The sequence below is a fragment of the Phycomyces blakesleeanus genome (assembly GCF_001638985.1).
Source record: "Phycomyces blakesleeanus NRRL 1555(-) unplaced genomic scaffold PHYBLscaffold_16, whole genome shotgun sequence".
NCBI classification, from domain to species: domain Eukaryota; kingdom Fungi; phylum Mucoromycota; class Mucoromycetes; order Mucorales; family Phycomycetaceae; genus Phycomyces; species Phycomyces blakesleeanus.
In genome coordinates this window covers 552192-574116 of record NW_017265149.1, presented here as the reverse complement: position 1 = coordinate 574116, position 21925 = coordinate 552192, and the positions used below count along the sequence as shown (strand labels likewise).

At 33.2% G+C, this 21925-nt stretch overlaps 9 protein-coding genes across 9 annotated transcripts; 5 read left to right on the top strand and 4 right to left on the bottom strand.

Moving 5' to 3' along the window:
- Positions 1–17: 17 nt before the first annotated feature.
- Positions 18–893, bottom strand: PHYBLDRAFT_147766 (hypothetical protein; the record flags this gene model as incomplete). The annotated part of the gene is made up of 3 exons (XM_018431947.1): positions 18–113; positions 429–694; positions 728–893. 3 exons carry the CDS (start codon positions 891–893, stop codon positions 18–20), a joined length of 528 nt encoding a protein of 175 aa, XP_018289305.1.
- Positions 894–1386: 493 nt separating this feature from the next.
- Positions 1387–2116, top strand: PHYBLDRAFT_66458 (hypothetical protein; the record flags this gene model as incomplete). Its single annotated transcript, XM_018441645.1, has 3 exons — positions 1387–1549; positions 1671–1870; positions 1898–2116. The coding sequence occupies 3 exons, from the start codon at positions 1387–1389 to the stop codon at positions 2114–2116; spliced, it is 582 nt and encodes a 193-aa protein (XP_018289304.1).
- Positions 2117–2530: 414 nt separating this feature from the next.
- Positions 2531–3148, top strand: PHYBLDRAFT_170637 (hypothetical protein; the record flags this gene model as incomplete). The annotated part of the gene is made up of 1 exon (XM_018436392.1): positions 2531–3148. One exon carries the CDS (start codon positions 2531–2533, stop codon positions 3146–3148), a length of 618 nt encoding a protein of 205 aa, XP_018289303.1.
- A 7232-nt stretch (positions 3149–10380) lies between these two features.
- PHYBLDRAFT_147765 (hypothetical protein) lies at positions 10381–10971 on the bottom strand (the record flags this gene model as incomplete). The annotated part of the gene is made up of 2 exons (XM_018431946.1): positions 10381–10649; positions 10725–10971. 2 exons carry the CDS (start codon positions 10969–10971, stop codon positions 10381–10383), a joined length of 516 nt encoding a protein of 171 aa, XP_018289302.1.
- Positions 10972–12275: 1304 nt separating this feature from the next.
- Positions 12276–12893, top strand: PHYBLDRAFT_170636 (hypothetical protein; the record flags this gene model as incomplete). The annotated part of the gene is made up of 1 exon (XM_018436391.1): positions 12276–12893. The coding sequence occupies one exon, from the start codon at positions 12276–12278 to the stop codon at positions 12891–12893; it is 618 nt and encodes a 205-aa protein (XP_018289301.1).
- Positions 12894–17241: 4348 nt separating this feature from the next.
- On the bottom strand, positions 17242–17550 carry PHYBLDRAFT_147763 (hypothetical protein; the record flags this gene model as incomplete). The annotated part of the gene is made up of 2 exons (XM_018431945.1): positions 17242–17441; positions 17499–17550. The coding sequence occupies 2 exons, from the start codon at positions 17548–17550 to the stop codon at positions 17242–17244; spliced, it is 252 nt and encodes an 83-aa protein (XP_018289300.1).
- A 1286-nt stretch (positions 17551–18836) lies between these two features.
- Positions 18837–19648, top strand: PHYBLDRAFT_66461 (hypothetical protein; the record flags this gene model as incomplete). Its single annotated transcript, XM_018441647.1, has 3 exons — positions 18837–19008; positions 19158–19268; positions 19599–19648. 3 exons carry the CDS (start codon positions 18837–18839, stop codon positions 19646–19648), a joined length of 333 nt encoding a protein of 110 aa, XP_018289299.1.
- Positions 19649–19873: 225 nt separating this feature from the next.
- PHYBLDRAFT_66462 (hypothetical protein) lies at positions 19874–20781 on the top strand (the record flags this gene model as incomplete). The annotated part of the gene is made up of 3 exons (XM_018441648.1): positions 19874–20096; positions 20414–20467; positions 20552–20781. The coding sequence occupies 3 exons, from the start codon at positions 19874–19876 to the stop codon at positions 20779–20781; spliced, it is 507 nt and encodes a 168-aa protein (XP_018289298.1).
- Positions 20782–20844: 63 nt separating this feature from the next.
- PHYBLDRAFT_170633 (hypothetical protein) lies at positions 20845–21858 on the bottom strand (the record flags this gene model as incomplete). The annotated part of the gene is made up of 2 exons (XM_018436390.1): positions 20845–21123; positions 21577–21858. 2 exons carry the CDS (start codon positions 21856–21858, stop codon positions 20845–20847), a joined length of 561 nt encoding a protein of 186 aa, XP_018289297.1.
- Between the last annotated feature and the right edge of the window lie 67 nt (positions 21859–21925).

The following is a 21925-nucleotide window of genomic DNA, read 5'->3' as shown; positions in this document are numbered from 1 at the left end:
TTCAAAGGTCTGGCTAATCATTCTTTTTCAAGTTTGACGCCATGGTCCGCTTGCTTGTTTGGTTCCGAGTCCAAAGTCTTTGGATAGTAGAGGGAAGGTAGACGTGGAGTTGTCTACACCGATGTATGCAGAGCAGGTGTAGGCTGAGTTGTGGCTCGTTGCACTTGCTGTTAATCACCGTCTGCATATATTCGAAAGTGGTGGTAGTGACCCTCTGGTTCTCAAAAAGGTAAAATTTTGACTTATATTTTTACTACTATATTTATTATTTATACATATTGAAAATTTATTAACTCTAATTTATTTATTTAATTATTTATTTATTTTTAAAAAAAATAGTTTCGGGTTGGTAGAAATCTTTTTGAGTTCCACCCCCCAAGGCTATAATCGAGTTCTTGGGTTCTTGGTTTTCCCTATTTTGTTTGGACGTTCTTGGTCCCTTTTGTTTCGTTGTCTAGACTTTGGCTGTCTGTGTTTCTGGATGTTATTTTCAGGCAATCGTCATCCATGTATCTGGACTTTGGCCGTCTGTGTTTCTGATTGTTTATTTCCAGCATTTGACTGCCACGTATCTGGACTTTGTTTGCATGTATTTCTGGTGCTGCTTGCAGGTCTTTGGCTGCTGTGAGACTTGCTTTTTTTGCCTGTTTCTCTGAATTGTTGTTTGCAAGCATGCGATTGTTGCGTAACTGGACTTTATTCGTCTATTGGTCTGGTCGCTACCTACAGGCATTTGACTGTTGCGTGTATCTGGGTTTTGTCTCCCTTTGTTTCTGGTTGCTATTCGTAGGCGTTTGCATACGTCTCTGATGTTGCTTGCAGGCCTTTGACTGCTGTGAAACTTGGTTTTTTTCTGCGTTTCTAATTTTTGCTCGCATGTGTTCGACTACCATATACCTGGACTTTATCTGTCTTTTGGTCTAGCTGTTGTTTTCAAGCATTTGACTGTTGCATGTATCGGGGGTTTGCCTCCCTTTGTCACTTGCTGCTATTCACAGGCGTTTGACTATCTCGTATCCAAACTTTGTTTGCATATGTTTCTGGTGCTGCTTGCAGGCGTTTGATTTTTGTGAAACTTAGTTTTATTTTCCTGTGTTTCTGATTGTTGTTCGCAAGCACTTGACTCCTGAGTACTTGGAGTTTATTTGTCTGTTGGTCTGGTTGTTGCTCTCAGGAATTTGACTGTCGCATGTATCTGCTTTTGTCTCTCTTTGTTTTTGATTGCTGTCCGCAGGCGTTTGACTATTGGGTCAATAGATTTCCCTGTCTGGGTTTCCTGCTTTTGTTCTCAAGCGCATGAGTGTCGTATTGCTTCAATATCTCTGTTTATGGATTGTGCTATGTAATTCGTTTGGGCTACCATGAACCTGGTTTTTGATCTTGAAAATGGATACCAAAATTTTAAGTTATAAAACGTGGACGTTTGGTTTTGTGGCAGCTATAAATCGTATTTGGTCAACCTTTGTGGCCCTTGGCGTTCTAGAAAAACATTATTCAAGTTTTTGTGTGTCTCTGGTTCCGTCTAGTGGATTCTGCAGAGTCGATAGATGTATTAACTCAAGTCTAGGGGCAATCTTATTGACTTTCAAATGGATTCCACAGTAAACAATAGGCAGTCCTTAAAAATATACAGCTGGCGGGTCTATAATATCTGCTATGATACTTTCAAGCCGATTATCAACAAGAGATACAATCAATAAGCCAAGCGTATGATGCAGAAAAGTATCTCAAATTTACAGCACATACCAATCACAAATCTAAGAAACCACGTTTATTTGATATGACTACTACTCAAGATGGGCTTCAGGAAACAAGCGCTTGGCTTTTTTCAATACTATTAAGGTTACAATATATAGTAGACACTATGCAAGTAGAGTATCTACTACCAAGTGGATAGGATATCGAGAATTTCATCGACAGCTATGAGTATTTAATACAGCCATGGGTTGAACACAAGCCAGCATATTATGAGTTGTCCTCAAATTTGGCCGATATATGGAATCAAGATTCGATTAATTGGGTCAACCGGGTCATGTTCGGAGCTGTCAAGAAGAGTAGGCTAAAGCAAGCAATATCAACAATGTCTGTATACCAAGGACAAACAACCTACATCTAGGGTCCAAATACGTGCGCAAGTGATTGCCAATGAAAAGCAAGATTCAATCAAAGGTCATATCAAGAGATCAATTTTAGCAAACTATCAAGTCAAAGTTTGATGAGGACAGAATCAGTCAAGCAGGAAGCCAATATCAGACTGGTTCTAAAACGCAAAAAGAAAAAGTGGATGTTTATATATATATATATATATATGTAAAGGAAAAAATTAGAAAAAAAAAGAACAAAAAAAAAAGAACAAAAAAAAAAGACCAAAAAAAAAGAACAAAAAAAAAAAGAACAAAAAAAAAGAGCAAAAAAAAAAGAACAAAAAAAAAAGAAAAAAAAACGGACAAAAAAAAAGAACAAAAAAAGAAAAAAAAAAGAACAAAAAAAGAAATTATCAAAGGTGGAATGAGAGGACAGTAAAAAAAATATGCAAAGTCTCCTGATGCTCACCAATACAATCAACCAAGAAAATCAAGCATTTTGCACGGTGTTCAAGCTACTTGGTGGCCGGTCTCTGACTCACATTAAGAAAATTATATACCCCCGTTCCTACAAAAAATCATGGAAATTCAATCCAGTAGTAAATCTTTCCCACGAGAAAATTGTGTGTAGCACTATATCCCGCCTCAAGTATTCAAGTGATCAAGTCAATTGTATCAAGCTATCAAAAATGCACCATCAAATTATACAACCCAGTAGCTTACCATTTCATGGGTCGGCCAAAAGCACTTCAAGCATCTCCACTGGGTCAACAATTTCTTCAAATATGAATTTTATACGTTGGTCAAAGGCCGTAGTTTCATACATAAAAAAAAAGGTTTTGGCGATCCCCGAATGGATTTTGCAGACAATTCTGTGGCACCAGTATATCTATTACAGGCCTCCATCAGCAAGCAAGAAAATATTTCGGAAGGAACTACGGAAACACAATAGCAACAATATAGCTATTCAAAGGAATCCTGCTCTTGGTGTTTTCTCTGAAAAACAACACAAAACAAAACTGGACCCATTTCAGTTGGGCGTCACAAAAATATTACGCTGTTAATTAGAGTATCAAATATCTTAGAACTAATAATATATATATTTCGCAGTTGTATAGTATAGGGTCCAGTGCCTTGTTCAAGTCCAGGAAGGGGGGGTCCATTGTCCAGTCCAATATCCATTCCAATATTTTGTAAAAGAAAAAAAAGAAAAAAAAAAGAAAAAAAAAAGAAAAAAAAAGAAAAAAAAAATATCAAAAACACAAAGCAAAAACAATGTCAAAAACAAAAACAAAAACAATGCATTCGTTAACGAAGCGTCTCTGTATCCACTCAAACTGGAGGGTACTGCTTTCCAAAATCTTTGTTGTCTCAAATCACAATGTGTCCTTTACAAAGTTTCTCTTGGGTCAAGACTGAAGGTGTCCTTTTAAAAAGTCTCTCTCGACTTAAATCGGAATATGTTCTTTCCAAAATATCTCTCCACTCAAGTCAAAAGGCGCTCTTTCCAAAGTCTCTCTTCACTCAAATCTGGAGGTGTTCTTTCACAAACTCTCTCTTTACTAAAGTCTGAAGGCGCTTTTTCCAAAGTCTCTCTTCATTCAAGACTGAAGGTGTCCTTTCACAAACTCTCTCTTAGCTCAAATCTGAAGTTGGTCTTTAACAAATTCTTTCAATCCAAATCGGAAGGTGTCCCTTTACCAAGCATCCCTCCGCTCAAATCTAAAGGCGTTTTTTTACAAACTCTCTCTCTCAACTCAAATCGGAAGGTTCTCTTTCACAAAGTCCCTTTCTCTCTCTTCATTCAAACGTGAATGTGTCCTTTAGCAAAGTCTCTTTTGGCTCAAATCTGTTGATGTCTTTACCAATTCTCAACTCAAATCAGAAGGTTCTCTTTCACAAAACCTTTCTCAGCTTAAATCGGAAGGTGTTCTTTTACCAAGTAACTCTCCACTCAAGTTATATGGCACTCTTTACAAAGGCTCTCCTGTCACATATCTTCAGGTGTCCTTTTACAAGATCTTTCTAATCAAAGCGGAAGATGTCATTTTACAAAATCTATCTCGGCTAAAAAAACAAGGCGTTTTCTAATAAAGCCTCTCTAGGTTCATATCAGAAAGTGGTTTTTTTCCAAAGTCTCTCTTCACCAAATCTGAAGATTACTTTTCTCAAACTCTCTCTCAAATCAAATCTAAAGACGTCCTTTAACAAAGTCACTCTCAGTATCTATGACCATGAACATTATACAAATCATATCAAGTCAATACAAATCAACCCAAATCAATTGAAGACAAGACATATCAAATCAAGTCTAGTCAAGTCAGACCAAGACATATCAAGACACATCATGTCTATTAAAAAAATATCAAAACAGATTATACTATACAATTGAATAGAATAGAATATTTCATCAAATCAAATGAAGAAAAGCAAATCATAAAAAATATAAAAAAAAAGCAAAAAAAAAAACAAAAAAAATCAAAAAAAAAATTAAAAAATCAAATCAAAAAACAAGAAAATCAAAAATCAAAAAAGAATCAATGGAATGGACTGGCGTTGGACCCCCTCTCCTCTGGATCTGGACAAGGCACGAAGAAGAAATGTAATAGCTAGTAAAATATGGTGCTGACCTGCGACAGCATACACTGGGATTTGGACCATCCCAGCTAATATATTTATATTTAGAGTAGATCAAATTTTCAAATTATTGATTGTATTTTTGTGAATAAATTATCAAGTTCTTTGATATCCAAGCTAAACTACTTTACTTCTAATTCAATTACATAGTTGATGTCAATAAAAATGTATTTTATATATTGATTTTATAATAATAGAAATTAATTTTGTACTCTGTATTCATTAAATACATCTTTGCTATATTTTAACTAATTTCTTGGATCTTTACTTATAACCAGCATTCATATATTGTTTTAAATACACACGCACACACATAAGAGATGTCTATTCTCTCATTGATCTAAAGCCGTTTTCTTTTTTTCAAATTGAAAGTATCAATCAAATTAACCATTTCTACATATAATAATTTATTTTGAGCTTTATCAGGCTTGTCTATATAAAAGTAATAAAATTAAATTGTCTGAAATAATTGGTTATCTACTTCAACATATACTATGAGATGTGAATGATATATTAGAACTGCAAACTTATGGCTAAAGATATATAGTGTCTATTGGTAAGTACTACTTTTCAAAATAATTTTCAAGTGCTAAGCTTTACGCTCATACAAGATAATCTTCGCAAATCAGCCAAAGAATATTATCAATAGAAAATGGTAAAAAAAAAAATTCACTGTCGTTACCTATTATAATTGTTGTATTTGTTATATAATGCTATAATAAACCCTTTAAAATAAAAATATGACTAGTATTTGTATACTTATTAATGTAAGCATTACAGAGATTGTATTCATTCAATCCACCGAGTATTTCCCAAGGATATATATATTGAATAAGATATAAAATTAGCATTATTTTATCAAACACTACTTTTAATTCTTTGAATAGGGTAAAGTATTGCTGCACTAAAACTTAAACCCTATTTTTTAGATATCTACCTTCTGTAGCCTATAAAGAAATTCGATACGTCTTACGTTTAACAAAAAAAAATGTTAGTTATATAGGCATGCCTACGAATTGAGGTAGCTCAATACTTTATATTTTGTCTTTAGTAGCCAAAACAGAGATATTAAGCTCAATGAAACCACTTATAATAAATACAATACAGATTTCATATTGTATACATGTATGAGAATAAAATATAAAAAGTGGAAATCCTTATTATTTTATTAAAGTTCAAAGAATCTATTCTGTTCTATGTTTCAGTATGTATATTACAAAGTCACAAAAAGAAGTATTAACTTTATTTATTTTCGATATTACATTGATTAATATATATTTATATACTATTCAAAATGAGTAAATTTATATAAAACAAGGCAAGATGGTCTTAGGCACACAAATTTTTAGCGGTATACCACATGCATTTTGCGGTTGGTTTTTCTACTGGACGATACATGTGAAACTTCAAACGCCAATCACCAGGGGCATACGGAGCTGCCTGTGTCAAGTTTACCAAGAGTCCAAGAAAACATAGAGTAGAGAAGATTTGAACTATAGGAGAGCGCATGATGTAAAGTTTAAGAATGAATTGATGTTTTTGATTAATATGAATTGAATGATGTTTTTGATTAATATGAATTGAATGATATTTTGGATCTTTTTCTTACATTATATATACTTTTTTTGAAATGGCTTGGTGAATACATATGGCTGAGAAATATAACTGTTTCTGAATAATTGCTCAAGCTATTTGCTTTTGGTATAGAAAATGTGTTTTCCTAAGCCTTTTTACAAGCTCTCACAATAGTCAGGTTTGTATAAGCCCAGCCCATATTGGTATATTGTACAAGACTTACACAAACCACTTATTCAGCTTTCATCCCAAAGAAACAACAACAAAGTAAAATTTTTATTTTTGTATGTAATATACAATTATATATCTACAGAAGTATATATTGCCCAATTCATTAATTACATATTGAAAAGAAGCTATATTTTCTGTTTGTTGTTTAATTGAATCATTCTACTCTTATTTTTATCTTTATTTATTCCCAGTAGCTTATTTCTTTCATAAATCGAAATACATATGCTTCTCAGCTAAAATCTGTAATTTTCTAGTGCAATATAACTATCACTTTATGCTGAATTTCTGAGTATTCTTGTATAGCAAAATGGCTTTACAGAAACCTTTATATTAAAATGATTACATAAATAAATAAAAAATAAATGAATAGTTATATGATTTTGAATATCCCGCTATTATAATTATATTAAGCTTTGATTATATATAGTTTTAGTTAAAAAAGATTCAAACACTTAACTATAATTAATTAATAAAAAATATTTAAATATATATATATATGTTTTATATGTAAAAAGTACAAAAGTACTGCTATATATAAATATTTGATATATGTATATAATATTCTTGCTTTAAAACTACAAACCTTTACGCACAGAAATAACTGCAAAAAGGTAGAGATTTTATCTATCTTAATATATATATAAAAACTGATTTTTTTTAGATCCTAAAATATATTTTCAAAACTTGGCATCACATCTTTACTACTGGTCAGTACTTTATAGTCTCATATGGCTAGAATTTTTTTTTACTTTATGTTTTCTTTTTGAACTATTTAAACTTAAGAAAAAAATGTTTCAAAGCAGATTTTCTTTGAATTAATATATATCCATGGCATAAAGAGTCACTTTTAACGTAATGCTTTGTCTCAAACAGCATAACAGTACTGATCATAGACATTAAAGAAAACACTTGATACACTTTCAGACATTCAAAGTAGTCAAGTTTGTGTAGAATCATCAAGCAATATGATTTCTAATATAGTATTCTCACATTGGTTTTTTCATATTAAAAAAGTTCATATTATAAGATCAAGCTAATCTTGTATTAAAGACAGTAAGAAAACAATAACAAAGCTGCTTGTGTATAATATTATAACCAGCAAATTTTGCGTGGAGTTTGAGACAAAAGCCCAAAAATAATATTAGTGGAATCAAGTGCTTTTTCTTTTTACTTATTACTGATAACAAGTCAATATTTAACTAATGACGATCTTTATTAATGTAGCTCATCTTAAATTTATCATTTCTCAGGCCGATCAGAGTACACTAGTTGATACAGACGTGTATCACTCCATCTTCAAGATCTTCCAATACCCCAAGTATTTTCCTACTGATGGTCATACAAATTATGTAGACCATTTTTCTGTTCTTTAGTTTTAATATCATTTATAATTTATTCCAATGACATTTTTGCTAAGAAATATACGGTCTCTTCAAAAATGAAGGATCTACTCTCTTAAAAAATTGGCCAATCTAATCATACTATTACTAACTTTAAGTGATAGGCACAAAATATTTTTCTTTCACTATAACATTTTGTAAATTGGCTGTCTATATAAATCACTGGTTTGCTGCTTGTTTTCCTTAAGTCCATACATTTGATTACATTATATAAACAGAGCACAGGTCAGCTTTAAGTAATAAAAGAGAAAAATCCTTATTTCTAAACTTTGTTTATACCATTTAACTATAAAAATCTCTCTTGTTTTTTACTTTTTACTTATTTGCTTTAAAAATGTTCTTTTATCATTTAGTACTTTTTAAAAGAAAACATTCCTGTTTTAATATATTGCTGCATTTTTAGATGATTTTTTTTGTCTTAAATTATTGATAACCATTAGAATTAAATTATTACTTTTTACTACATGAAGATCATTACTAAAAGAAGTAAAAATTGAAATAAATACAATAAAATATCTTAGTTTCATTTATTTTTTGTTTTATACTTAAAAGAATGATGTAGTACCTGTCACAAAAAAAAACAGCAACAGCAAAGAAAAAAATCAGACAAATTATCTATAAAAGAAACATCAACCTTTCAATTTTTTCACTTTTTTTCATATACCTTTCTTCCCTCTATTTTTCATATTATTTTCTACTATCGCACACTCGCCTTGCAAATCTTGCACCTCATCTCAGGTTTTTTTTGTATACTGCTTTTTACACGTATATCTACTTTCTTACTACACTCTGTGTTTTTCATAGGCAAATCTTTCTGCAGAATACAAATATCCACAAAGGTAAGCTATCTATTACTCATCGTCAAAACCGACATAAATACTAATATTAGTTATATGTTAGATAGTAAAGGTTGCTTGCAGTTTTGTGTACTCCATCGGAAATATTTTTCTAACTTCTTATGCAGAAGCTCTCATAGGATATATCTGGGCTCTATATCTTGTCCGTATGGTTATTCAAAAAAAAAGTATAAGTAATGTCAAAATTCTTATATATTTTAATGCAACAAACTAAAAAAACAGCGTATTTAATCAGATAAACTCTATCATTTATGAAGATGACAAACATTTTCAGATTGAACAAATGACATTTACTCAAGTACATCATAAGAGCCAAGGGTCCAAACATTTGGTCTAATTCAGTCTTCTTCATTATAAAAAAAAGCTTAAGAAGCTGATGATTGAAGAGCAAGTCTCACAGAAAAACTATTTCCAATCTATTATATAAACTTTATGACAGATAAAAGACAATGTCTAGAGCAAACCTTGTAAAGCTTTTTATGACATGGTCTATTTCACTGCTCCTCCAACTGGATGTTCCCTTGCTTTATGTTTCTCCTCTGAACAGGCCGCATTCAATGAATACAGACCAAAAAAATCATTTGCTGGTCTTTTTTGTCTTAAATCTGCATATAATTTTCAAAAAAATTTCCGATCTAGTTTCTTTGGAATTTAAGACAGCATAAATTCCAATGAAGATCAGCGGAATGTTGAAAATACTACGAGTGCTGCGCATCAATTGTGACTTAATGAAATAATACTGACTACCACCATAGTTACCAATTGATATAACAGAAAAACAGTCTGGTCTACAAAGTTTCCTTTGTCATCCGTATTAGTTAAGGATGTATTAGCCATAAGATAAAAACAATCACATACTTTGTGTCCGCATTTGATGTTTTTTTCAGAGCAGATTAATGAGATGTCAGATGCCAAATGTAAACATTCTCAAGTACAGACTCCTATAAAATACTTGTCAAAAGTATGAAAGTTCCGTTGAAGAAACTTATTATATGATCTATCATCATTACTTATTTTTGTTTTTCTACTTATTTTAAAGATTTTTATACAGCTTAGATTATCTGCTTCATACACATACGTCTGTTTTATTCACTGCTTCTATAAAATTTTTGTGAGTCATAAGTTTATGTTTTATCAGTATACATATTGAACTATTATTCATATAGGTATTTAATTTCTGAAATACATCTATTTAAAATCTGTGTGTCTGGCTGTTGTACACAGATGCAATTATTCTCTATGAAATCCGTCTTTCCAATCTGTGTGTCTGGCTGTTGTGCACAGATGCCATTATTCTCTATGAAATCCGTCTTTCCAATCTGTGTGTCTGGTTGTTGTGCACAGATGCATTTATTGTCTATGAAATCCGTCTTTCCAATCTGTGTGTCTGGCTGTTGTGCACAGATGCATTTATTCTCTTGAAATCCGTCTATCCAATCTGTGTGTCTGGTTGTTGTGCACAGATGCATTTATTGTCTATGAAATCCGTCTTTCCAATCTGTGTGTCTGGCTGTTGTTCACAGATGCATTTATTGTCTATGAAATCCGTCTTTCCAATCTGTGTGTCTGGCTGTTGTGCACAGATGCATTTATTCTCTATGAAATCCGTCTTTCCAATCTGTGTGTCTGGCTGTTGTTCACAGATGCAATTTTTTTCTTGAAATCCGTCTTTCCAATCTGTGTGTCTGGTTGTTGTGCACAGATGCATTTATTCTCTATGAAATCCGTCTTTCCAATCTGTGTGTCTGGCTGTTGTTCACAGATGTATTTATTGTCTATGAAATCCGTCTTTCCAATCTGTGTGTCTGGTTGTTGTTCACAGATGCATTTATTCTCTATGAAATCCGTCTTTCCAATCTGTGTGTCTGGTTGTTGTGCACAGATGCATTTATTGTCTATGAAATCCCTCTATCCAATCTGTGTGTCTCGTTGTTGTGCACAGATGCATTTATTCTCTATGAAATCCGTCTTTCCAATCTGTGTGTCTGGTTGTTGTGCACAGATGCATTTATTCTCTATGAAATCCGTCTTTCCAATCTGTGTGTCTGGTTGTTGTACACTATTGTGTTTATTCTTGGAAGCCTTCTTTTTCCTGTCTCTGTATCTTGTTGTTGGCTCTTTATTGTTATCTCTCTTGCATCCGTATTTGGTTTTTTGTCGCGAGGCAGTCGCTGTTAAGCCTTCCATTTTCGAATATCTTGAAGTTTTTACTTATCTTTCTGCTGTCTACTTGTATATCGTTGAATATGTGTTTCTTAATATCGATGCGTGCCTTTCTTTTTCTGTTGATATTCGGCTGCTTCTGGAATTTCTTTAATATCCGTAATCATGGATTTTGGGTTTTCTTTGTTTTGGTCTTGTCTGAGTCACGGTTAGATTCATGGTAATACATGCTAAAATGTTAAACTATTGAACATGAGTGTTATTTTTGTTAGCCATTAACTTTTTAAGTTGATTTCTATTGGCTTTAGTGTCGTTTGGAATAATGGTCTCAAATTTTGAGACCTTGCTTCAGTCTAATGGACTTTGCATAGCTGATACATATCTTGGCGTAAATCTAGTAAGAATTGAATTTTTTCTAAATGGATTCAACATCCAACAATAAGCAGCTTCTAAAAATGCACCCATAGTCGGTTTATGAGATCTTTCGTGGAACTTTGAGGAAGATTACTGATAATAAAAACGATCAATAAGTCAAGTTTATTGATGCTAAAATTATCTCAAATGTACAACACATGCCAGTGGCAAGCCTGAGAAACCACGTTTTTTTATACGACTTCTACTCAAATTGTCTGTCAGGAAATGCAAGCTTGGTTTTTTTGCAATAGCTATTATACTTGAAAAATATAGTAGATATAATGCAAGTACATTATCTACTATCAAGTCGATAAGATACGAATGTTTTATATACAGCTTCGAGTGAATAACTGCAACCTTTATTTGATTACATGCCGGTCTATCATGAGCTGTCCTCAAATTTGGTCGATATATAGAACCAAGATTTGATTAATTGGGTCAACCGGGTCGTATTCAGAGCTGTCAAGAAGAGTAGGCTAAAGCAAGCAATACCGGCAATGTCTGTATAGCAGGGACAAACAACCCACATATAGGGTCCAAATACGTTCGCAAGTGATTGCCAATGAAAAGCAAGATTCAATCAAAGGTCATATCATGAGACTAATTTTAGCAAACTATCAAGTCAAAGTTTGATGAGGACAGAATCAGTCAAGCAGGAAGCCAATATCAGACTGGTTCTAAAACGCAAAAAGAAAAAGTGGATGTTTATATATATATATATATATATATGTAAAGAAAAAAATTAGAAAAAAAAAAGAACAAAAAAAAAGAACAAAAAAAAAAGAACAAAAAAAAAGAACAAAAAAAAAGAACAAAAAAAAAAGAACAAAAAAAAAGAACAAAAAAAAAGAACAAAAAAAAACGGACAAAAAAAGAAATTATCAAAGGTGGAATGAGAGGACAGTAACAAAAATATGCAAAGTCTCCTGATGCTCACCAATACAATCAACCAAGAAAATCAAGCATTTTGCACGGTGTTCAAGCTACTTGGTGGCCGGTCTCTGACTCACATTAAGAAAATTATATACCCCCGTTCCTACAAAAAATCATGGAAATTCAATCCAGTAGTAAATCTTTCCCACGAGAAAATTGTGTGTAGCACTATATCCCGCCTCAAGTATTCAAGTGATCAAGTCAATTGTATCAAGCTATCAAAAATGCACCATCAAATTATACAACCCAGGAGCTTACCATTTCATGGGTCGGCCAAAAGCACTTCAAGCATCTCCACTGGGTCAACAATTTCTTCAAATATGAATTTTATACGTTGGTCAAAGGCCGTAGTTTCATACATAAAAAAAAAGGTTTTGGCGATCCCCGAATGGATTTTGCAGACAATTCTGTGGCACCAGTATATCTATTACGGGCCTCCATCAGCAAGCAAGAAAATATTTCGGAAGGAACTACGGAAACACAATAGCAACAATATGGCTATTCAAAGGAATCCTGCTCTTGGTGTTTTCTCTGAAAAACAACACAAAACAAAACTGAACCCATTTCAGTTGGGCGTCACAAAAATATTACGCTGTTAATTAGAGTATCAAATATCTTAGAACTAATAATATATATATTTCGCAGTTGTATAGTATAGGGTCCAGTGCCTTGTTCAAGTCCAGGAAGGGGGGGTCTATTGTCCAGTCCAATATCCATTCCAATATTTTGTAAAAAAAAAAAAGAAGAAAAAAAGAAGAAAAAAAATAATATCAAAAACACAAGGCAAAAACAATGTCAAAAACAAAAACAAAAACAATGCATTCGTTAACGAAGCGTCTCTGTATCCACTCAAACTGGAGGGTACTGCTTTCCAAAATCTTTGTTGTCTCAAATCACAATGTGTCCTTTACAAAGTTTCTCTTGGCTCAAGACTGAAGGTGTCCTTTTAAAAAGTCTCTCTCGACTTGAATCGGAATATGTTCTTTCCAAAATATCTCTCCACTCAAGTCAAAAGGCGCTCTTTCCAAAGTCTCTCTTAACTTAAGACTAAAGATGTCTGTTCACAAACTCTCTCTACTAAAATCTGAAGGCGCTTTTTCCAAAGTCTCTCTTCATTCAAGACTGAAGGTGTCCGTTCACAAACTCTCTCTTAGCTCAAATCAGAAGTTGGTCTTTAACAAATTCTCTCAATCCAAATCGGAAGGTGTCCCTTTACCAAGCATCCCTCCGCTCAAATCTAAAGGCGTTTTTTTACAAACTCTCTCTCTCTCAACTCAAATCGGAAGGTTCTCTTTCACAAAGTCCCTTTCTCTCTCTTCATTCAAACGTGAATGTGTCCTTTAGCAAAGTCTCTTTTGGCTCAAATCTGTTGATGTCTTTACCAATTCTCAACTCAAATCAGAAGGTTCTCTTTCACAAAACCTTTCTCAGCTTAAATCGGAAGGTGTTCTTTTACCAAGTAACTCTCCACTCAAGTTATATGGCACTCTTTACAAAGGCTCTCCTGTCACATATCTTCAGGTGTCCTTTTACAAGATCTTTCTAATCAAAGCGGAAGATGTCATTTTACAAAATCTATCTCGGCTAAAAAAACAAGGCGTTTTCTAATAAAGCCTCTCTGGGTTCATATCAGAAAGTGGTTTTTTTCCAAAGTCTCTCTTCACCGAATCTGAAGATTACTTTTCTCAAATTCTCTCTCAAATCAAATCTAAAGACGGCCTTTAACAAAGTCACTCTCAGTATCTATGACCATGAACATTATACAAATCATATCAAGTCAATACAAATCAACCCAAATCAATTGAAGACAAGACATATCAAGACACATCATGTCTATTAAAAAAATATCAAAACAGATTATACTATACAATTGAATAGAATAGAATATTTCATCAAATCAAATGAAGAAAAGCAAATCATAAAAAATATAAAAAAAAGCAAAAAAAAAAAAAACAAAAAAATCAAAAAAAAAAATTAAAAAATCAAATCAAAAAACAAGAAAATCAAAAATCAAAAAAGAATCAATGGAATGGACTGGCGTTGGACCCCCTCTCCTCTGGATCTGGACAAGGCACGAAGAAGAAATGTAATAGCTAGTAAAATATGGTGCTGACCTGCGACAGCATACACTGGGATTTGGACCATCCCAGCTAATATATTTATATTTAGAGTAGATCAAATTTTCAAATTATTGATTGTATTTTTGTGAATAAATCATCAAGTTCTTTGATATCCAAACTAAACTACTTTACTTCTAATTCAATTACCTAGTTTTAGCTAATCAAAACTTGAACTCACTGCAAAAAAAGTCTACTTGCACATATGTTAAGAAATAAATACAGAAAGAAAAATTACGATTTTAATTATTCTAGTATGATACTACTTAATATAATAAATTTATTATGACTTAAAAGAGAATTAGCTAACTGAGAAGACATGCAAAATTGCCAGTCAAAATGAATATGTCATGTATTATGCTCTTGATCGCAAGAAAACTTTTGTTTTCTTATTATTTTGGTATAATATCATAAAGAAGTAGGCACACATACTCAAACATTAGACTTATATATTGCTTAAAGTCATTGTTATATCTCTTTCTCTGTATGTATGCAATGAAAAATATAGCAGTAATAACTGTCATTATCTACAAAACCTTTGAACTCTGCGAGGGATCTATTATGTTTTCTCTTGAGTGTTTCTGAATTCAAAAAGCTAGAGAGATTTGGTGTTATATACTCTTCTGTTGTGTTAAAAGATGTACTGAAAAATCTTATATCTACGCCTTTGATTCTTTCTGTACATTTCTGTAGTAGCTCATTCATGTCAAATTTTCAAGGAAAAAATATTAATTTAGCGTATCAATAACTAAAGCATTTTCCACAAGTGCAAAGCTTTTTATAAACTTGAACTTATCTCGCCAAATCTACACCTTTCTTTTTATGCTAAGTATGTCATATACTGCCTCAATCGTTTATACGATTTTTGGCTGTAGAGACTTGAGGTGTATAATAATATTCTGAATTTGGTTTTAATCCCAACAGAAAACATTGTATTTGTGCTGAAAAGTACGGATTGACTTGTTAAATAAGCATACAAACAATATACCATCAACTATAGTATGAGACTCGCTGGTACTCGCAGCTATTTAGGCGAGTTTAGAAAACTTTACACACAACCAACAATTATTTAACGTTATTAACAGTTTCGTAAAAACTACGCAGAATACATTTATATTTATTAAAGGCAACGAACCTATCTTACAATATGTATTCCCTTTAAAAATAAAGTTTGTGTCGCATATTCTAATACAGGAATACAAGGGTTTTTAGTACTACCAAGTTATTTACAGCTACAATCCAATTGCTGACTGCAATAATAGTTTGACCAGATTGAGATTCTAAGTCTATAGTGCAAGTTAAGTATTTTTTTTTGAAATAATTGCAATATTAAAATTTGAAACAAAAAGAACAAGCTTGGAGATAAAGCAATACTTTATTATTTCATAAAGAGAGAGAAATATTAATACCAAATGACCTTTTTTTTTCCTATAAAAATAATATCGTCATCTTATAGTATTTCTCTTTGTAAAACATAATTTTTGCAAAAGTAAATTATTTGCTTTTTTGTAAGTAGAATATCCAATACAGTCTTAAATGTACATTCTGATAAAGCACCCAAGTTATTGCTGCTGTAAAATTGGTATTACAATTGTCAATTAATCAACCTTTGTAATAAACAACTTGATATTGGTCTTGAGTAAACTGAAGGCACAATTAGACCATTTGTTTTTGTTCTATATCTAACATAACTCTCGGTATTTAATGTATGTTACATAGCTTGAAATAATTGGTTTGTCAATGCCAATTGAACCTTCTAATAAAAGGATAGACTTTGGTCTCTTCTCCAGTATTCATTTGCTAATTGTTTTCACTTTTATTAATATATAACTACAGTTAGTATCTAGAGTTCTTTAAAAAAAATTAAAAAAAAAAGCTAGGTAGGTCTGTTATGTTTTGCATCATCGACACAACGTAACTTATGGCAATCCTTCGTATTCACTTGGAAAATCACCTTGATACCTCCAATTATTGGTATAACCTCATTTCAATAAAACTCAATCTCGAACTCAAAATTCCGCCACCTACCATATTGTGATAATTCAGATAATATACATTTATACTTTTTATCTTGTTTTTCGCTTTTCTACCTAATACCCTTATAGCACTTTGAGATATTATAAGTTTATCTCCTAGTGACTTGCGGGTCTCATTTATGTCTACTTGTACAAGCAAAAGAAAAACAAATCTCTTTGTACGCTCGAATAAAAAGCGCACAGACCAGTTTAGAGTAACCTACAAATCGCCGTTATAGAGACTTGTACTCCACTTTAAGAGTTATTGCTATACCGATTAAAACTAAACCCTTCATTACTCTTTTTACTTCTTTGCTTCTTTGCTCTAATTTACTTCACTTTGCAACATTTATTTGATTAAATCTATAAGCTGCTCCTACTGTCATAGAACAGTTACACAATCCTACTAAAAAGAGTATACAGCTATGTCACTGCTCTGACGTGAGAGGCAAAAAACACCCCTGGCAAAAAAAAGCGCAGTCCCAAACTTTAGTCGCAGACTGCGGGTATATCAAAATAAAGCCCATTCAACCGACACGGTTTTCTTCTCTTTAGCTTTTTTTATACTCTGGAGACGGGTACCCCCTGATTGCCTGTAGTTGAGTTTGACGCGCTACCTATGGGTCGATTGGGAGACATTCTTTTTCCATTCTGTGCAGGAAAAAGCGGAAGTGCGTCGTCTCTAGCTTCTTAGTTAATTCTTAGAGGCGCAGATCAACATTGTTCTGAATTGTGAATTTAATTGTATAATTTCTGAAACAATGGCGACGAGCAATGTTTAAAAAAAGCTGCCGCCGAGTTAGCATCATGAAAGTTTATTGAGTGGAGGACGGGGAGGAAGTGGAGTTTACTGCCGACTCTTCATGAAATCCTTGTTCGAAGTTCTCTGGAACTGACGGTGTTGCTTGGTAGTCGAACACGCTGGACCCTGCTACTTTGTGGTAGGTTTCTCTGGTACGTTCGCAGGCCCTTCTCAGTGATGAGATAGGGTAGTTGGGATGAACCCGGTTGTTGTCTTACGCCACGGATTAACACCATTCCCACACCTCCTTCGCTACCAAGTCAGGTTTACGTCCTGAGGGAGATTGAGCCGCGTAATGCGGGGACAAAGAACTTGGTGTCATGCTTTTTATTTTTTTACATTAGTAAAAAAACATTAAGTGAAATCATATAAAATAAAATAGCTTCTTTATGTATATCTTTAATAAATAAATAAAATAATTTTTAAACTGTTGTTGACTAATAAATAAAATAATTTTTAAACTGTTGTTGACTAATAAAAAAAATACGCGTTCAAACTTTTTTTTTACTTGATTGAAGAGGTTAATGTTGTAATTAGGAAGTCTCATTAATAAGAAAAATTAATTTAGTTAAATAAATCTAAAGATTAATATAATATAATATAATATGTGTGCTCTTATCATTGTGTTGTTTACTGTGTTTCATTGTATATACTTTTCTTTTTGTCTATAAAGTCTATAAAGAAAAATCGGAAGAGTTCTTGAGAATGCCATTGGCGTGAAATGTATAATTGAAGTTGGGTAATCCGGATGGGCATTGTGAATGGCATGCATTGGAATAAGAGAAAGAAAGAAAGAGCTGGGGAAAAATAAAATAAAAAATGGAGAAATGAGAGACGAGAAGGAATTAAGAAATGTGTGTTTGAAAGAGAGACAGAAAAGACGTGATGCGGATTGAATACACAAGTAATTTCCTCATTGCATTTGCACAGACTGTGTACAAAAAAGTTCAATTTGGATGTATATATTAAACAAACACCTTTACCTATAAGAGTTTTTATAGTATAGTCTCTAAAGATTAAGCTGACAGACGTTAGGGTATATCGAGTAAGAAAGACATGGATACCATAAAAGGGGTATATTGTACTATTGAATTGCATGGAGTAAAGTGAAGGTTCGATGCATGTATGCCAGTTATTAGATCTAATTCATTGATATTGTTTGTCTATGTTCGAGTGCTCAAAGGATACTGATAATCCTAATGATATAAAAATTAACCCTAAAGATACTGCATGAAAAAGAAGCCAGTTGTTACGTAGCCCAAAGGTGTGATGGGAGAATAGTAATATGTTATTTTTTATTTTGTTTTTAAATACACAAAATATATATTTTTTATGGTACTAATCCATATGAATGTATTATTAGCAGACTTGACTATAATTATGATGTAGGTGAAGCTAAACCCTTACCAATGACTGAAATGCGCACATAAGTGTTTGATCAAGTAGTAAATCGAAATGCTAGAAATAATGGAGAAACTTTGCACAACCTGGGGGCAGAATCGTGGATGTCATATTCATTACTGGAGGATATGGACAGTTCATCATATATTCAAAAGCGGATCAAACAGACTTTTGGGAGTCGAGTAAAAAAGTTCAAGTTTATTCAAAATGGGGGTAAAGCTGTATCTGAATGAGTTGCTTTGTTTGGGGCCAAACCGCTCTCGATCATCCAGCGTATTTTACGCCATACCTATGGTATCAGACTATGCTAAACCAGCCGAAAAGTTTGAGAAAGACCCCAAATCCGAGCAGGATAAATTCCGTGTATATATCCCCAAAGGTGAGCCAGTTAAAGAGGATGTCTGGCTCACAAAAAAAATGTATTGGAACAAAGGCAGACTTTGAATTATATGTATGATTTAAACTATTACTATGTGCGTGAACAAACGCATGAATAAACTAATAAAGAATGCTTATTTTGCTTTACAGCCTTGTGCGCATATGATGACGATGTCCTAATACAAGAGTTTCCTGCTGCCGAAAAGATTGATCTAGTGGATATTCTCAATACTAAATTTAAGCTTTATAATAGAGACAATGGTAATGGAAATGCCTTTTGGTTTGGGCAAGATTGAAACCAAAGTGAAAATTACAAATAGGAAATTTGTAAATGTCACTGTGTGGGATGTTGGTAGAGAAAAGGAAGCTCGGATCTATAGAAAAATACACCCACCTGTTCCTGTCAAAATAAAAAAAAATGATAAAATTTTCCAAACTAATAATAAAATATCTTTCTTGATCTCATGCAGATCCATACTTCGACCATACTTTGAAGCAAACATATATATATATATATCTATACTCTTTCAAATGAATACCGGCTTATTACTAGTATGAATGTTTTTAATGAATTTGCCTTTGGTAAATTAGAAAAGAAGTATTTCTCAAAAGTGGCTACATCTACAAAATGCTCTATATAGACTATAACTAACCAGGTAGGAACAATTGCTGTAACCATCTTTTTATGGTGTTCTCCAGCATACAAAGCACCTACTGTAATACATGTAGTTAAGCCACATCGGCTATTGAATAAAACCCCAAGAAAGTAACAATATATATATATTATGTAGAGTCGAAATTCAGGTACCCTTTTCTTTTACTTTTTATTTTTTATTTTTAAAACTTCTGCATACGATTCGACAAAAATGAATGGAAATATTTTATTGATGTTCCTTGAACAAGAAGAAAAAGATGCACGCCTGTTTAAACTCATCAATGACTATTTGATTCTCCAACTGAGACGTAATTACCAAGACCTTGATAGCGAAGAGGATGAGGTAGACGAGTCTGAAGATGTGTCAGAAGACGAGATTGAAGAAGAAACCGAATACGAAACCGAATACGAGACCGAAGACAACGATATTCTGTGTTAGACTCAGCCATAAAATACAGCTGCCAAAGAAAAGCTTTGATCAAGATACACACATTCATGCAGTCTATATACTGAAGGACAAGTTCCGTAAACACTTTAGAATATGAAACAAATATCCCCCCCATCTATCCATACATCTCTGTTTCTTTTTGAGTTATTTGGGTGGGTTTCTTAACGATATCAATATCTTGGACCGGGTCCATTTTTTAATTGAATACACTGCTGCTAAAAAGAAGATACAAATGTTGACTTCACTATCGATGGAAATACCTACAACCAGAAAGGTATTACTTAATATAAGTAATATACCCAGCTTATGCTGTATCTGTTAAAAGCTTTAAAGATCCTTGGTCAGCAAAGGAAAAAGGTAATTGAATATAGATAGATAGATATTATACTTTTTTTCAATTCTGTAAATTGATCACCTTTCTTTTTTTTTAAAAAAAAAAAGAACTTTGTCCAGGAATAAAAGGTAGCAAGAAAGATGTAGAGCACGACAGAGAGGATATATTGAACGTTGGTGTGGGTTGCGATAAAGGAGTACAGAGAGAAAAGGGGATCAGGGTAGTGCAAGAAAGGTCAGAAATGGAGACTATTTTAGAAAGAACGATATATTTGATTTCTATATTGGAAATGACGCTTTCTGATGGAAATCCTGTGGCAAAGAGAAAAGAGAATTAGGAAAAAAAGAGCATTTATATACATTTGTATTCTTTTATTCGTTTATTTTATTTTTATTGCAAGTTAATCGCTTTCGAGCACTTCGGCATCGCTGCTATCCTCAAGCATAGTTTGAAGATAAGGTGGGACTCCTATGCCTCTTTCTCGGATATCCTTTTGGAGATTCAAAATGGCCCGACGATTCAAATGGTCTTTAATGGATGAAGCGTCGATGAGCAAATGCTTCACATCTTCAGAAGTTTGATTGATGGCATTTTGTCGTTCTGTGACCAAGGTATGCTTCCTGACTTGAATGAGCTCTTTTTGGGCAAATCGCAAAAGTTTCTTAATGCTCCCTTCCCGCTGATCGTCTTTTTTAATAAATTGCTCTTGGAAAAAAAGCAACCTTTCCACATCATCATCGTACTTTCTTTTTCCTGATGTTTGGCCGGTTACCTGCTCCCTTACACCCGGATAAGATAAAGGTAAAGATAAAGGTAAAGATACAGGTACAGGTACAGGTACAGGTAGAGGTTGGTGTTGAAATTGATAAGGATATGGGTGTGGATATGGATACGGATATGGATATGGGTGTGGAAATTGCTGCTGTTGCTGTTGCTGTTGCTGTTGCTGTTGCTGTTGCTGTTGCTGTTGCTGTTGCTGTTGCTGTTGCTGTTGCTGTTGCTGTTGCTGTTGCTGTTGCTGTTGCTGTTGCTGTTGCTGTTGCTGTTGCTGTTGCTGTTGCTGTTGCTGCTGTTGGTGCTGTTGCTGCTGTTGGTGCTGTTGTTTTGGCTCTATTTCAGCTTCAGCTTCTACTTCTACTCCTACTTCTGCCTCTGCCTCTGCCTCTGCCTCTGCTTCTACATCCACATCTACATCTACATCTACATCTACTTCTACATCTGCTTCTACATCTGCTCTTGCTCCTTGCTCTTCGGGAACATCATCATAATCAATAAAAATGGGGGTAGATTTTGCCACTTTTTCCTTTGGTGTCTTCTTCTTCTTCTTGTTCACCACACTTTCCCACCACTTTGGATGTCTAGATAATATACGATAGCAATGGAGAAGGTTGAAGTATTTCTGCATCTCGGCCATGTATAACTGATTTGCCTTTGACTCCTAAACTTTTATTTATTTATTTAACTACCTTGAAAAGCATAAT